Source organism: Herpailurus yagouaroundi, unplaced genomic scaffold (genome assembly GCF_014898765.1).
Source record: "Herpailurus yagouaroundi ecotype Mexico unplaced genomic scaffold, PumYag 569, whole genome shotgun sequence".
Taxonomy (NCBI): domain Eukaryota; kingdom Metazoa; phylum Chordata; class Mammalia; order Carnivora; family Felidae; genus Herpailurus; species Herpailurus yagouaroundi.
The window spans coordinates 6,970,409-6,986,684 of record NW_024412786.1 but is presented as its reverse complement, the minus strand read 5'-3'; the positions used below and the strand labels follow the sequence as shown (position 1 = coordinate 6,986,684).

Sequence of the window (16,276 nt, the reverse complement as noted above, 5' to 3'; positions counted from 1 at the left end):
TCCCTTGTCTGGTATACACCTGCTCCATTTCCTGGGGGCCCAGCTGCCAGAAGTCTCCCATGGGGGTCTCCTTCTTTCTCTTTTTCTTCCCAGGTGCCATGTTTCAGACCTCCTACTTCCCCCCACCAAGGGCAGCCCCTTCCTCCTCCCCCATCGCAGCCTGTGTGATACCTCCTTCTCCTGGAAGCCTCCCTTGCTTTCCGAGTGAGGATATGTGACCCTCCTCCATGCTTCCCTAACACTAGGGCAACCAGGTGATTGGTCATCCACACGGGGACACTTGGGAGTAGAAAGGAACACGCTTATGATACCAGGGCAATGGCCGTAAGTTGGGGTTAAGGGGTGCCTCCCTAAACCCTCTGCACACCTTCACCTGCTGTCTTTGTACTGTATTTATGTCTGTCCTTCAGACCCCGAACCTCTTGGGAGACACGGGCCACACCAAAGTGCATCCATATCTTGGGTTTCTGTCCAGCGCTTAGTGATGAAGTTTTGGGTGATGGGGTTTTGGGGTGATGGTGAGGTTCAGAGCCGACAGCCAAGAAAAAAATTCTTGAAGACGTGTTTGGTGCAAAAAGGTGATTTTATTAAAGCACGGGACAGGAGGGACAGGACTCGTGGGCAGGGAGAGCTGCCCCAGGACCCGGAGGAGAAACTGGGAAGAGTCCAGTGAGATTTTCACATGCTAAAGAAGGCTCACAGGATCCTGGAGGCCTAGCTATTGTCAGGCTAAGGTTGTTTTTCCCTCTAGCAAAGCATCAACATTAAGACAGTAGGGCGCCAGTGACAGTCACGACGAAATTTATTGCAATGAGAGGCAAGGCCAACCGATCGGGACCGACACTCTTGACCAGAGTGCGGTCTCGAACAGCCGGGGTACAGAGTTTTTACAGCCAACCGCATCGTCCTTATCATCACCTGGGAACAGAACAGAGAAACCGTTCCCAGATGGGGGTGGAAACAGTTCAGACGTGCCCTTGCCCCAATCCAATCAAACACTAATCCAGTTGATTTTCCTTAAACTGGTGTTCCCTTGACTGATAGCACAAGGCTGTTATCTCTTAATCTACAGTGTCAAAACAAAGTTGTTATTAAGGCTACCGGTTAGCCCTGCACTACAATTTAACCCTTACAGTGGGGTGCCGAGGCCAGGGCTGGCTGGGGACATCTGGAGCTCTGCTGCATGTGGGAGGCAATGTGGTTGGCCTTGCAGGTCAGGACGGGCCGACAGCACCTGGGGTCGCCTCTCCCCTGGAAGAGCCGCCTTGACCTCCTTACTCCTCCGCCCCCTACGCACACTGGGGCTCTGGGCGACTCGCTGGAGGTCACCCAGCTAGAGAGGTGACAGCCGCTCGCCGGCTTGTCTGGGCTCAGGCTGGCACCCCCACTGCAGAAGGGTCCCCGGCCAGGGGGCCCCGCGATCCCCATCTCTCTAGATGGGGCTGTTTATCACGTGCCCTAGACACTGCTGCCTCCTGTCCCCTCCTGTCCCCGCCACAGGCACACAGATGAGGGGCCCCACAGGGGGCCCCCCTGCAGCTATTTCCAGGGGCTGACCCTGGGGGCACCCCACCTCTGAAAAGGCCTGCCTCCCGCATCTCCTTTTCAGGCCTTCAAGGAGGCCACACCCCTCTCTGGGGACTGGCAGGAAAGGTCACCAGAACGGACAGTCCCTCCCCAGCCCTCCGCATCCCACCCCAGAGCAGCTTCCCCCACGGAGCGGGGCTCCAGATGCTTCGCCCCCTCCCTCCCCGAGCTGCAGCACCAGCCCTTAGACTTGAGAACAAAGGCGAAAGAAACGTAGATAAAATTAATTTAAATCCCTTACAACTTGCAGCCCTCCGACGCCGCCGCGTACTTGAGAGGCAGGGACCTTCCCCTAGGAAGTCACCGCTGCCTCGAGGTTATGCTTTCCTAGGGGTCAAAAGCTTGAGAATAGCCAGACCTCCAGGATCTTGTCTTTTTTTTTTTTTTTTAATTTTTTTTTCAACATTTTTATTTATTTTTGGGACAGAGAGAGACAGAGCATGAACGGGGGAGGGGCAGAGAGAGAGGGAGACACAGAATCGGAAACAGGCTCCAGGCTCCAAGCCTCAGCCCAGAGTCCAACGCGGGGCTCGAACTCACGGACCGTGAGATCGTGACCTGGCTGAAGTCGGACGCTTAACCGACTGCGCCACCCAGGTGCCCCGCAGGATCTTGTCTTTTTTCACATATGAAAATCCTTTTGGACACTGCCTTGCTCTCTGCCCCTCCCGACCTAAAAGTATGGACTCAGTCACTCCTCACCACCCCAGCACAGCTCTTTCTGCCCGAGGGTCCCTTCCCCGCCCTTTAATAAAACCACCTTTTTGCACCGAAACCGGCTCCAGAATTCTTTCTTGACTGTCCGCACTTGGCGCCCTCTGCTGGAGTCAAGGGGGGCCGGAGCCCTGGCTTCCTGGGGAGGCACAGAAAACCCGCAAAAGCCAGTGTCTCCGGGGTGCGGGTGGCGACCGGTGACTTTCTCATCTCTCCACTTCCTTTTTTAATTGTTAAATGTTTATTTTTGAGAGAGAGAGACAGAGTGAGAGCAGGGGAGAGACAGAGAGACGGAGACACAGAATCTGAAGCAGCTGTCAGCACAGAGCCCGATGCCGGGCTCGAACTCGGGACAGGCGAGATCACGACCTGAGCTGAAGTTTGACGCGTGACCGACTGGGCCACCCAGGCGCCTCTCGTCTTTCCGGTTCCCATAGGGAGTGATGAGGGAGCATAAGGCGGGCCGAGGGGAAAATACAAGCTAGCACTCCCTCCCCCCACCAGGTGACATTCCTCGGGCACTCCCGGCGGCCCAAGGACAAAGGAAGAGAAAGAAATGGCTGGCTGATAGAGATCACAGTCCTGCAAGGCATAGTCTCCATCAGTTTACAAATATCTCAGTACATTACAAGAAAAAGGCAATCTCGCCAACAGTCGGATCCCCAGTAACCCACAGACTCAGGTTCCTGGAGCCCCAGCATCGCCCTCCCCTCCGTAGTGATGTGGGAACAACGGCAGGAAGGAAGTTTCCTTATGACCTGCAGCCCATTGACACACTTGAGGCAAATCCAGAGTCTGACATTTCTGGAACCCTCCACGGTCCTACTGTTAATGCCTTCCTAGAGGGAAAAGAGCCTTCGCTGGACAACAGCCAGGCCTCGTGCATTTTAGGAGCCTCCGAGTCCCTCTGGAGGCCTCTCTTTTGACTTTACCTCCCCAACTTTGTTGTGTCTAAGGAGCCTCACACCCCAGTGCAGTCCTGCCCGCGGGCCCTGTCCCCGCGCGTTAATAATACCGCCTTTCTGCACCGAAGACATCTTCAAGAATTCTTTCTTGGCCGTCGGCTCCAGACCCCCGCATCACCACCCGAAAACCGAGCAACACAGAAATCTTCTGGTGAAAAAATTGCACACCTTTCTAAGACAAATCTCCCGCAATTGTAAAATGCTTTGTTGCCACAGGCGCAGAATCAGCGTGTATGGAACGACCTCCTTTTGGTCACGGTTGAGGTTTCTGTGGGTCTCCAGAAACACAGCTAAAGCCTTCGCACCCAACATGCCTCCCCTGGGTCCAAACACTTGGTGATTTATCTTTGCAGTATTTTCTGCAGGGCTTGAACGTTTTGACAATGACCACGGACTATCTTTTTTCTTTCTTTTTTTTTTTAAATTGTTCAGAAAACACTTAAAGCGATTTGCACTTTGAAAGCTACAAAGCCTGGCTTCGGTTCCCTCCCTCCCCGCCCCTCCCTGTCTCTCCCTTGTCTTTCCCCCTTCCCTGCCCTCCCTCCTCCTCCCCCCTTCCTTCCCCTCTCTCCCCTCTCGCGGTCTGTCCCTCGTCTCTCCTTGTCCTTCCCGGTCTCTCCCGGTCTGTCCCTGTCCCTCCCATTTTTTCAGGAGGAAAGCCCCAGGGCAAACCGGGCAGGGAAGGGTCTGCAGGGGGCGGGCAGGGCTGGGGCAACAGGTGGGGGATGAGCCAGAATCCCGGTGAGGATGGGGGCTGGGGGCCAGAACACCCTCCAGGCAGCCGGCGGTGGGGCCGGGAGAGCCGCGGCCACCCTCCCGCGTGGAGCCCGCCCGGGGCGCGCTTGTTGAGGGCGCAGCGCCATCTGGCGGCCGATGGGGAACCGCCCGGAGGACTGGACGGGGCGGGACGGGGCGGGACGGGGCGGGCGGTCGTCGGCGGGTGGGCGGCTGGGGTGAGGCCGGGTTCCACGACCTTCCCGCGGAGGAAGAAGCGACAGCACCGTCGTAGTGGCGGACAGCCCGGCACAGCCAGCGCCTGGGCTCCTGTCCCTCCGGCCCCGGTCCCGGGCCGTGCGGGGTGGGGGGCTCCCGTCCTCAGCGCTGCTGCAGGTGTGCGGTGGGGGCCCGAGCTGGAGGGGGGCGCTGCGGGTCCTTGTCCCTCCCTCCTGCCCCACCCCCCGGGGCTCTACAGGCCGCGCTGGGCAACAGGGGTCAGGACCATGGCCCTCACTCTGTCCTCAGCACTTGGGTCCCCGACCGGGGAGCTGGGGTGTGGGGGGGGGGTGTCACCCGGGAAGGGTCTGGCCGGGGCTGGGGCGGCCCCTATAGTGAGGCCCTATATTGAGGCAGAGACTGGCCCCTGGCCCCCCCCCCGTGCGGTCTCCTCCCCCAGGGACCTCTGCAGAACCACCCACAGCGGCTGGCGTTTGCCCGGCTGCTGGCCTGCGGTGAAGCAGATGAAGGGCTTGGCGTCGTGGGAGGGTGGCCAGCGGGCCGAACAGGGGCCGAGGAGGTTGAGGAGGGGCCACAGGCTCCAGAAGACCAGCGGGAGGCCGCAAAAGAGGAGCAGGAACCCGGAGCCCGGAGCGATGCCCCACAGCTTGGGCCGCGGGCGCTGGGAGCGGCAGTTCACCCAGAGGAAGGGCGCCGGGCTCCCCCGCGCAGGCCGCGCGGGCCGGGGACAGCAGCCACGCGACGCTGGCCGCGTGGTACCGCGCGCAGGTCAGGGGTCTGGTGCGGGCCGCAGCGGGCCGCAGGCGTTGGCGGGCCGCAGCATGGCCGGCGGGCTCAGGGTCGAGACGAGGCCGCAGACGAGGCCCGAGGTGGGGAAGACGCGGGACAGGCAGCTGCACCCGGTGCCGAGGCCGCCAGCAGCCCCAGCCCCACGGAGAAGCCCGCGAAGGACAGGTTGTCCCGGGAGCCCAGGGCGGCCTGGACGGTGGAGAAGCCCAGCTGGCAGCAGAGGAACAGGCTGTCCGCGGCGGCCGGGCGGAGGACGTAGACGGAGAGGGGGCCCTTCCTGACGCGGAAGCCGAGGTGCCAGAGGACAAGCCCGCTCCCCACCAGCCCTCCGAGGCCGACGGCCAGAGTGAGGTCGCTGTTGGAAGCACGCTGTTGGAGGTTCTCCAGAGCCCGAACATCAGGCCCTGGAAGGAGGCACAGACGTTGGTGCTGGCATCGCCCCGAGGGAGGCCAGGGGCACCGCCCCAGGAGGCAGGGGTCATCCCGGGAGGACAGCCCCAGCCCGGGGGGCCACCCCCCCCCCCGGCCCCCGGGGGATGCCCAGCCCTTTGGCCTCAGCAGGAGACCCGGTAGTGAGATGTGCCAGGCACGGGGCACGGAGGCGATGGTGGCTGGTGGGGGCGGGGGCTGCCCTCCTCCCAGCTAGATGGCTCGGCTGAATGCGCGAAAGACGTGCGGGGCTCTTCGTGGTGGCAGAGGTCAGCAATGGGCGGGGCAGGTCTCTGCAGGCACGGGGACACCCGTGTGGCCCACACATGGCGGGGCCGTCCTCCCTCCGTCAGGCACCCTGCGCCGGGCTTCCCGCTGCGGGACCACACGCCTGCTAAGTCTGAGGGGTGGTGTCCATCGATGGCCCCGGGGACGCTGTCCTGCCTGCACCGGCTGAGGGGGGGGGGGAGGAAGACGCTGTTGTGGGGACAGCTGGGCGGGCGCGGAGGGCAGGGGTCGAGCCCTGGGGCTCCTGCTGCAGGGTAGGCGGGGCCGAGTGCTGCTCTGAACCCTCAAAGCCGGGGTGGGGGCCTTGGTGACGGGCCCTGGGGAGAAGCCAACGTTTGCCGCCGGCTGTTTTCAGCGAAGCAGAGGCCGAGAGTCCTGTCCCAGCCCAGGCCCCCCGTCCTGCTGGGGACGGTCTGGAGGAGAGGGAGAACGTGGCACAGGGAAGTCAACTGAGGCAGCCCAGGATCTCTAGAAGCCGCCCCCTTTCCTGCGCCCCTCCCCCAGACCCACAGTGGTCCTCGTTCTCAGCCCAGAGACGCGGCTGAGGGGCCACCAAGACGCTGGCTCCAGGTTAAGGGGGAGGGGGGTGGGGGAGGAGAGAGACAGGGACAGAAGGAGAGACGGAGACAGAGAGAGAGACACACACACAGAGGTACACAGGGACACAGAGCCCACCTAATGCCCCGCGGACACCTTTGCCGGGCCGGACCCCCGCTCCCCTCTCGGCACCCCTTCCTCCGCCGGCTCTGTGCCCCCCCACCGCCCAGCACCCAAGCATCCTTGCCAGCACCCTTCTCTGTGGTTGTCCTTGTCCCCTGGGGGAGTCTCGACTTTGTCCCCTTGAGCCTTGTCCCACGTCCAGACACCCGGTGGCTCGTCCTCGGGGCCAGCGGACTGGGTTGGCCTTTGGTGTTGTGGGGTGACTGTGTCGATCCTCTCCTTTCTGGGCTGCCGTGTCCCCAAGGGACACCGAGGGGGCTGACCAGATTGCTGCTCGGGGAGGCCAGGCCGTGCCCGGAGGGCAGGGGCACTGCCTGGAAGGAGCTGGGGAGGAGGGGCCTCCGTCCTGGCTCTCGGAGCGGGGACACCTGCCCGGGCACCCAAACGGGGACCCAGAGCGCCAGCTCTTAAATAAGAGAGGGTCTGCTTCCCCATCCCCGTGCCCCAGCGCCTGCCCCCCGACGTCCTTGGGAAGTGTCTCCTCACCTGGGCCCTAAATCCTCTCGTGTCCTCTGGGGCCCAGCTGCTGGCTGGACCGAGGGCATCCGGGCCAGTTCCTTAGAAGCGGGAGGAGTGTCCTGCCCAGTCACAGGCAGGAGCTCAGACAGAGATGTCCCCGCTGTGGGCTGGCCCTCGCCTTCCTCCTCAGCCCATCCTGCGAGCGACTGTCCCCCCTCCCCCACACCGCCTGGTGCAGGGAGGGGAAGGAGCAGCAGCCAGGGACCCCACGCCCAGCCTGGGCTGGGCCACACCTTCTGGGCGGTTCCCCTGACGCTGTGCCTACTCCGGGAGTCCTTTGGTTTGTTGCAGAGACACCTGTGAGGCAGGAGCCGTGGGCGTGTGCCCACCCTTCCTGTGTGGCCTTGAAAGAAGGAGCTAACACCCTTGTGCCTCAGTTGCCCCCCTTCTTGGACTGACTGTTCACATACCTCTCAGGGCCTGGCTTGGGGCTGGATCCCATGATGGGCAGGTGTTGCCGTGGGTGGTCCGCAGAGGTCGGTCCCAAGGACCGCTCCCCCTTCGCATCTACCCGCCAACCACAGTCCCTGGGGCCCTAGTCATCAGCAGAGTCTCTGAGGCTTAAAGTGCTTTTCCAAGTTTCGTCCGTGGTCTATAATTGCTGGAGACCCCCAGAGCTCCTGGCTCCGTGTCAGAAATTATGTCGCGAAGATGCCGTGCGTCCTAGTGTTTCTCAAAGGGTTTCAAGCTCATCTCCGTGACACAGGTGACCTGCGGGGGAGCCAGTGTCCTACAGCCTGAGAGCCCCAGCTGGGCCCCCAGCCCCCAGCATTTCTGCCCTTGGAAGAGAGGCACAGGGAAAGGAGGGGCCACGTGACCCCGGAGGCAGAGGCTGGAGGGTCACGGCCACAAGCCCAAGGATGCCTGGAGCCCCAGAAGCTGGAGGAGGCAGGAAGGACCCTCCCTGGAGCCTCAGAGGGAGCGCGGCCCCTCGACACCCTGATTCAGTCAGACCTGTGGCCTCCGGACCGTGAGACCAGAGTCCTTTGTGAGTGGCCGTCTGTGGTCCTCTGTTGTGGCTGCCCCGGGACAGGGACAGGATGCTGCTGTGCGACACGTGCTGCCCACGGGGCATCTCACGTACTCCCACGGTCCGCCTACCCCGCCGATGGCCACCCTGAGGCCCGGGAATCGCGGGTGGCTCGGCGGAGGGGTGCGGACCTCCCGGGGCGGCGGGGCGGTGGGGAGGCCGGGCTGTCAGTGTCTGTGCGCACAGGGTGCTCGGTTCTGGAAGCCTTCGGGTTCTCAGACCCGCGGAGTCCGGCCGAAACCAGAAAAAACGAGTGCTGTTTGTTTAGACGCATCTTTCCTGAGCGTCTCCTGCGGTTGTCCGACCCCTGAGTGCGCCACTCCAGAGGCTCCGCTGGGTGAGTGGGGGGGCATGACATCATCTGTGACGTCTGCAGGGGACAGGTTCACACGGCGCCAGCCCGGCCCAGCTCGGAGGCCGCAGGCAGGCCAGCGAGCCCCGCTGTCCCTCCGTTTCCAAGCCTGTAGGTGCGGGCGAGGCCTTAGTCACATGATGGGGACACGAGGTTGCCCAGGCCCCCCAGGGGCAGATGGCAAGACGGGGACGGAGCAGGGTGATGGGGGCATCCCGGCACCGCACCCACCGGCGGGTCTGCGGAAGGGCTCGGTAGTGAGGGTGCGTGCTAACGTGGGCCTGATTCTCCAGAATGGTGAGGCCCACACAACAGGGGGCGACTGTCAGAGGAGGGGCGGGCCGCTGGGAGCACAGCCAGAAGCACCTGGCTGGTCAGGAGGCAGAGGGAGGGAGATGGGGGGGCAAGGTCTTTACCTTGGCGTTAGCTGGACCAGTCAAGGCAGCGCAGGCCGGCTGAAGACGGGCAGCTGGAATGACTCAGGGGCTCCGGGGCAGAGGGGCTGTCCCTGCGGTCTGACACAGGGCAGGAGACGGTGGCCCTGGAGTGTGAGAGCCCAGTCTGGCGGTGGGGGGGTGGGGCGTGGGCTCTGCATGGGCTGGTTTGCACTTGAAACCTTGCCCCCCCCGGCCCGTATCTCTCAGCATTGGCTAAGCTGGAGCAGTGGGGGCGGGGGGAACGGGACAGTCCCTGCAGGTCAGCAAGGCCCCGGAAGCCAGAGCTTCAGAAACGCGTAAAACGCAGGGAGATGCAGAGGAGGAATAGTAGACCCGGGTCAGGCTCAGGCTCCCGGGGCGGGAGGGGGCAGCCCACTGGGCTGGGAACCCCCCAGGCCCGGGAACCAGACCCCTGGGCCAGCACTCGGCTGTGCTGGCTGCAGTGTGGACCCTGGTGTGGGCTCTCTGTCTCCCGAAGCCGCAGCTGTCCTCCGTGGTTTACGCCGCTGTCCTGTGTGTTACGCGTTGGATCTGTGCCCAACACGAGGACTGGACGGGGTGGCTTTTCTACTTTTGCTGTAGCTCTAATGGCTGTAGGAAAAGTCGGAAAGAATTAGGCTTTTTCTCTAGAAATATCCCTTCACTACAAGAACCGGGCCCAGCCTGCCGTCTTAAGCCCCCACGGAGCGGGTGGGGGGCAGGACGGCTGCGCAGAGGCCCCCGCGGCCCACGGAGCCCCGAAAACAAGCCCGGGCTGGCGTCCGTCCTGGGCACCAGCAGCCCTCCCCACAGGCCCCCACACCCTTGCTGGGAACCACTGGCTGCCAGCCCAGGGATGTGCCTGTTCGTGGGAGCACTGCCCCGGCCAGAACACCTCCAGAGGCTCCTGGGGCCCGGCCTCCTCGGGCCCTGAGCTGTCCCCCCTCCCGGCCCGTGCCAGGACACTGGCTGTGGTCTGGCTTTGCCTGAGGTTGGAGGAGACGGCGCCACGGGGCAGGGAGGTGACGAGGCTGCCCTCGCCTGGGGGAGCCCGGAAGCCCAGCCCCCCGCTTGGCCAGCAGCTCCGGCTGGAGGGGCAGGCCAGGGGGCCCTGCACACCGCTTTCCTGCTTTCCTCTTTCTGGTACTTTCCTTCGTCATCTCGTGACTGTTTTGTTATTTCCTTCGTTGTCCTTTGTCGTTCTTTTTTTCCCTTTCCATTGAGAATTTTAATTCTTTCGTTCATATTTTTACTGATACGAATATGAAAGAGTACAGATTTTCCTGTTTACACGGCTTTAAATGCATTTCATAGATTCTCACACAAAGTGGTTTAATAGAGTGTAAAAATGTTCCCGAGAGGGACCCTTCCCTGTTTTTATTTAGTTCTTAATTTCTCGCCGTATTGCCTGGTGATCATGGTTCAGGCCATTTCGCTGCGATTTTATGGGATCAGCAGGCACATTCACAGGTTCTGGAAGGGGAACGAACATCTTTTTGGGGGGCCACCAGTCGACACATCGCTCATGGGCAGGAGTACAGTTTGCCCTGCTAACAACGGTTCCGAAACCGTGGAATCAATGGGGGGAGTTCACCCGCCTGGGAAGCCTGGCATCCACAGGCCGCTCTCGGGGACACCTCCCGCCCTCGGTGTCGCACCCACAGGGTGAAGCCGCTCCCTCTGTTGGCCGCTAGTGGCCAGCTCTCGGGGCACACCTGCCAGGGTCTGCCGTGTGCCCTCCACAATGTCTCTCTAGAACCAGCTGGGAAATGTGTCACCATGTGTCCCTATGTCACAAAGCATCCCAAACCTTAGACCCCACCCTCTCTTCTGGTCTGCGAGTTGGCCGGGCCAGCTGGACGGCTCCCAATCTCGCGATGGCAGACAGATGGTCCGCTGGGTTGGAGCCTGAAGGCTCCCGGGGCTGCGTGTCCAGGATGGTTTGCTCTCATGCTGGTGCGGACGGTCTGGGAGCCCAGCTGGAGCCGTTGGCGGGAGCTCCTACCTGCAGCGCCTGCGGCAGGGCCCCTCCCAGCCGGGTGACGGCTCCGGGACCTGGCGATGGTTCGAGAGACCCAGGGGAAGCCGCAACGCTTCTCGTGACTTCATCCTGGATGTCCCGAATGCCACTCCATTGGGTTACGTTGGTCGGAAGGCCAGCCCAGAGTTCAGTGGGGGGATTAGACCCCAGACTTCCCGGCACAAGTGGTCCCCCAGGGCCGCTAAGTACCAGGTGGGGACAATGGCTCCCTTATGCCCCATCACCGTGTCTTTACTGTGCTAGGGTCGCTGGAGATTCATCCCCCAGGACAGTGAGGGACACTGTCCTGAGTGGTTTGTAATGATGAATGCATGGTCTTCATCACTCCGTGAGCTAGGAGTTTCTGTGACCCCACGTTGCAGATGGGTAAAGGGAGGCCCCAGAAAGTCAATTAGCCTGTCAGAGGTCAGGGGCGGGATCAGGAATGAAACTCTTTGTCCACTGAGCCAGTGCTCTCCCCAGCGTACCATCCGGGAATTGTGTGTGACCGCTGGTGTAGACTCCCCTGGCCATTCTTGGGGTATTTTCTCTTTCTCGAACTGCCTTGCTTTCTGCTAATTTCAAGTTTCAACTCTGCCCGCCTTGCAGCTCTCCACTTGACAGAGGACTCACACCGTCCAGGTGCCGGAGGTGGGGAGCTGCAGGCACACGCACAGGGGCACGCAGACAGGTGCACACGCACGCACGGGAGCACACGCACAAGCGCCCACGTATGCATAGGTGCACACACAAGGTACACACACAGGTGCACGCTCACAAGCGCACACACACGCACAGGTGCACACGCTCGCACAGGCACGTGGAGCTCCAGGCCCCCTCGGGTTTGGGCGGAGGACCGAACGGCACAAACACGGGGTGAAGTTCGAGAGGCTGGGGAAAGGGCCACAGGACGGCAGTCGGCCGTCCGGTTCTCAATCCCCCGCGCCAGTGGTGTTCAGCTGGCCTGACGGACCACGCACACGTGTAAGGCTCCTCGTCAGGGTCTACAGATGGTCGCTGTGGCCCCACACCCAGCACGTCAAGGTCGCAAGCTGCCATTCGGGGAGTCGTCTCTGGAGATGCGCTAATTGAAACCAACGGAAAATAGTATGTTTTCCTGCCGGTTGGGGTTGGAATGGTTGACCCCGGCCTTCTGTAACCTTCTTAGGGGACTTGGGCTATTTGGGTTAGTTACGCCAGTCCGTTCTCACAGGAATGAGTTTTAGCTTTGAGGAACTGTCGGTCTGGGCCTGTCGCAACGTTTTTGGGCAATTTGGATGTTTTCAACTTAAAAAAAATTTTTTAACTAATTTATTTTTTTTTTTTTTGAGAGAGAGAGAGAGAGAGCAAGCCGGGGAGGGGCAGAGAGAGAGAGGGAGAGAGAATCCCAAGCAGACTCCAGGCTGTGCAGAGCCCGACCACAGGGCTCTATCTCATGAACTGTGAGATGTGACCCAGGTTGAAACCAGGAGTTGGACATTTAACTGATCGAGCCCCCCGGACGCCCCTGGATGTTTTCAACATTGGCAAGAGGAGAGAGACACATGGAAAGAGAGTGGAAAGAACACAGGGCAGCCCGGGTATTGTGCAAAATCTGATCTTGAGAACCAGGTGACTCTCCTCTTGGAGCTGGGCGTCACCGAAAGCACACGGAGCGATTTTCAGGAAATACCCCCCAACACCGGGCCTGGCTCTTCCAGGGGGGCCCGCGTAATGACAAAGAGACGGTGGCCGAGGCGTTACAGATGGAGGGGTGCTGAGGGGCCGTGGCAACAAAAGACAACAGCTGCGAAGGGGACATTTGGGGACAATCGGAGAAATGCCGCCTGGGTCAGAACCCTGCATCTGGGTCAGATTCCCTGAGTGTGGCAGTCCCGTGGCCATGGCCTGGGGACAGACTTGGGGGGCACGTGCTGCAGTGTTTAGATCTCTGTCAGGTGTCGGGGCGCCTGGGAGGCTCAGTCAGTTGAGCATCTGACTTTAGCTGAGATCATGATCTCACGGTTTGTGGGTTCGAGCCTCACATCGGGCTCTGTGCTGACAGCTCGGAGCCTGGAGCCTGCTTCGGATTCTGTGTCTCCCTCTCTCTCTCTTTGTCCCCCCCCCCACCCCCACTAGTGCTCTGTCTCTCTCTGTCTCAAAAATAAATAAAAAACATTAAAAGAATAAAATAATAGATTTGTCAGGTGTCGAGACGTGGGCACCTTACTCTCAAAGCATTGAGAGAGGGAGAGAGACAGAGAGCGAAGGCAAAACGTTAACAGTAAGTGAATCTAGAAAAAGATGTTCAGGTGCTTTTTTACACTCGTCTTGTAATTCTTCTGTGGGTTTGGAAATTGTCAACACGAGTGGTTGGGGAGCAGTCAGCCCGGTGCCCCCTAATTTATAGGATTTGGCCACTGGCTGGCCGTAAAGCCAGGAAAACCCATCCTGCTTTAAGAAGCAAATTTTGTTTTATTGCCCCTCAGAGATAAATGCGGAAGAACGAGCGTCCGTAGCACAGGGCACTGGGTCTGGGCCCCGAGAGGCTCCCAGGTAACTCGCTCCTCAGAGGTGGGGCCAAAACCCAGACACTGACACCCTCAGTGCCTTGCCAGCAACATCGGGAGCCCCCGAAGCTTCCGAAAGCATGGCCCGGGCCGCTGCCTTGGGGAAAGGCTACAGTGAGTCGGGATGGACCGCAGCCGGCCTAGAACGTCAAATCACGTTTCGTGTGGCTGGCGGGAACTTGGTCCCAGCTCGGGTGTCCCCAGTGGGCAGGCTGGTCGTGATGCAGGGCCCCAAGACAGGAGGAGCGGGTTTGGGCCGCGTCCTTGACCCCTTCATCAAGGACTGGAGGCCCTTTGGCCCCGCGCTGGCAGAAGATAGCCCCAGCTTCGAGCATCCCTCCCGCCTGGCACGGGCCGGCCACGGTATCAGTTCTGCCACCCGACCGGAGTCACAGTTTCTCCTCAACACTTCGTGTGTGTAAGCGGCCCTCCACAGGCCCGGGGAGCACGGTGTCCCCCGGTCCGTTCGCTGGCCTGGAAAGGCCTGGACTCTGCCCTTCTCCAGAGAACAATCTCGGGGACTCTCTCTTGCCTGTCAGCTGCCGTAACCCCCACTCGCTTGTGACTGTTTTCTGCCCACGCCTCCACGTCTGTCCTAGCGTGGCCTCGTGGCCCCTGGATGCGACTCCACCTGCAGAGGAACAGGAGGCTGGCGACTTCCCCTTTTGTGGTCGCTGCGTCACAAGATGGAGGCTCTTGGCCCGATCGGATCCGACCGACAGCAAGAGGAAAGTCTTTCCGGAAAGTCTGGTTCCTTTGCTCCATTCTCTTGGCGGATGAAGGGACAGACTCGAGGTGCGGTGCTCCGTTTTGGTCTCATTCTACTCCTCGCCCACCAGACAAAGGGCGTACGCGGAGGCGCGGTGGCTTTAAACGTGTCGCCAAGCGTTGGCGGTGGCTCTGCTACCCCGAGGTGGGGTATACACCTCCCTCCCCCAAGCTAGGCGGCCTTGGCCGACGGAGCCCGACGCTCTGTGACTTCTGAGGCCGGTCCAGAGGGGCCAGGACGCCTCCTCCGTGTTCGCCGGGACACCTGCTGAGCCCCCAGGCGAGAAGTCCGACCCTCCTGAGGCTTCCACGCGGCGAGGAAGGCAGAGCCACGTGGAGGCGTGCTGGCCGACTGTCCCCGCCGAGCCGAGCCCAGCCACGGCGACAGCCAGCGAGCGGAGAAGCTTCCAGGTGACGCAGCCTCGAGCTGGGGGCGTCTCCGCTCGCTGGGCTCCCTCGTGTCGTGGTGGCTTCGGCGTGGGAGCGCCCGAGTCTTTCCGGCTGCAGCCGGCCCGGCGCTCGGTGAATCAGAGGCCACCCATCCTTCCTGTGCTCCGTTCTCCTAAACAAGGGAATCCGTCCATAACGAGATGGGTTGGTCGCTTGGGGCCATTTGAAGGAGCATTTGTTATACGGGGACTGGAGACTGGCCTTAAGTGTCGTCCCCTCTCGCCCGTGACTGGACCGCAGTCTGTTGCCTCCGTGGGGCAGTGGGGGTTCTGGGGGGGGGTTCTGGGGTGTCTTCCAGGCATGAGTGACAGCATTATTCACGTCCCCGTCCACATCTGGCTGCCACAAGAGACAGGAGTCCAGTGGGTACCTCATCGTGACCTGCAGATCCTGGTCGTGACCAGATCCATCATGACCGTCGATCCTACGAGACTCGTGGTGGCAGCAGGAACAGAGAAGACCTCAGGGAGGCTGAGGGGCAGACCCTCACCTAAAGAAACGAGATGCGGTAGGTAGGACGGCCGGCCAGTGGGCCGAGGGGCGACGCTCTGGCGAACGATGGCGGAGCTCTTGGTTATCCGTTTGGGAGAAGTGGCCTTGAGCGACACCTTGCTGCACACGCGCTCCGTGGAGACCTGAAGGCGAAGGGCAAAACTTTAATGTTTTTAAAGGCGCCTGGCTGGCTCCGTTGGTTAAGCGTCCGACTCTGAATTTCGGCTCAGGTCAGGATCTCGCGGTTCGGGAGTTCAAGCCCCACACGGGGCTCTGTGCGGACAGTAGGGAGCCTGCTTGGGATTCTCTCTCCCTCTCTCTCTGCCCCTCCCCCGCTCCCTCTCTCCCTCAAAATAAATAAATCAGGCTAAAAAAAACCTTGAACGTTTTTAGAAGGCGGCAGAAGGATGTCCTGGGTGGCCTCACGCAAATTGCAAAAGAAAAAAAAAATGGCAAAACATAGGAAAGGACTGACAAAATCACCTCACTAGATACCCACACTGCTGTGTATTAAAAGCCACCAATAAAAGCAAGTCAGGCTGCAGACTGAGAGGAGAGACTTACCACGAGTACAGTGCACAAAGGCTGATACCCCCGTAAAGAAGACGACGCTCGGTGGGAAAACGGGCCAAGGTATTCACGGCGTCCGCAGGAAAGGAAACCCACGGTCGTGCGTGGGAAAAAGCGCTCAGCCTCACGAGCGCTGAAAATCACAACCCCAGGGCGGCCCCGCTTGGAAACAAAAGGCGGAAGCCGCGCGAGTGGACCAGCGGGAGCCCTCGGGGGCTGGTGGGGAGTCACTCGAGCCTCGCTGCTCCGGAGCGCGGCGACTGGGAAGCCGGGGATGCGGTGCTGGGTCCCGGCGATTTCTCCTTCCGTTCTACCAGGCCGGTCTGGGCAGGAAGTTGCGGGCAGAGCCCTGGCGTTCTGGGGCAGGGACGGGCCTTCTGGGGCAGAGGGTATATCAAAATCTGGAAAGCAGCTCCCGGGGTGCCCCCGGGCTGCAGCAGAGGCTGCAGGCCTGACTGTGGGCTGGCGGGTGGCCATGTGCCTGGGCCGCCCACCCTGAGCCAGAGACCGATAGACTCCATGAGTCCTGATGTCAGCCGGGCAGGCAGCCACCTGTCCTCAACCGATGCGGTGCTTTGGGGTGGGGCGTGAGCAGGTCCCGTGGGTCCAGGAGGTTTTAGGAACAGGTGGCTCAGACCTCCATGTCACCAAAGCCTCCACTTTA

At 61.1% G+C, this 16,276-nt stretch overlaps 1 protein-coding gene across 1 annotated transcript; it reads right to left on the bottom strand.

The window, feature by feature from the left end:
* Positions 1–4,602: 4,602 nt before the first annotated feature.
* On the bottom strand, positions 4,603–5,407 carry MRGPRG (MAS related GPR family member G). Its single transcript, XM_040465807.1, is given in 5 exon segments — positions 4,603–4,923; positions 4,925–5,001; positions 5,004–5,124; positions 5,127–5,369; positions 5,372–5,407. Coding segments are annotated over 5 exon segments (798 nt in total).
* Positions 5,408–16,276: the final 10,869 nt, after the last annotated feature.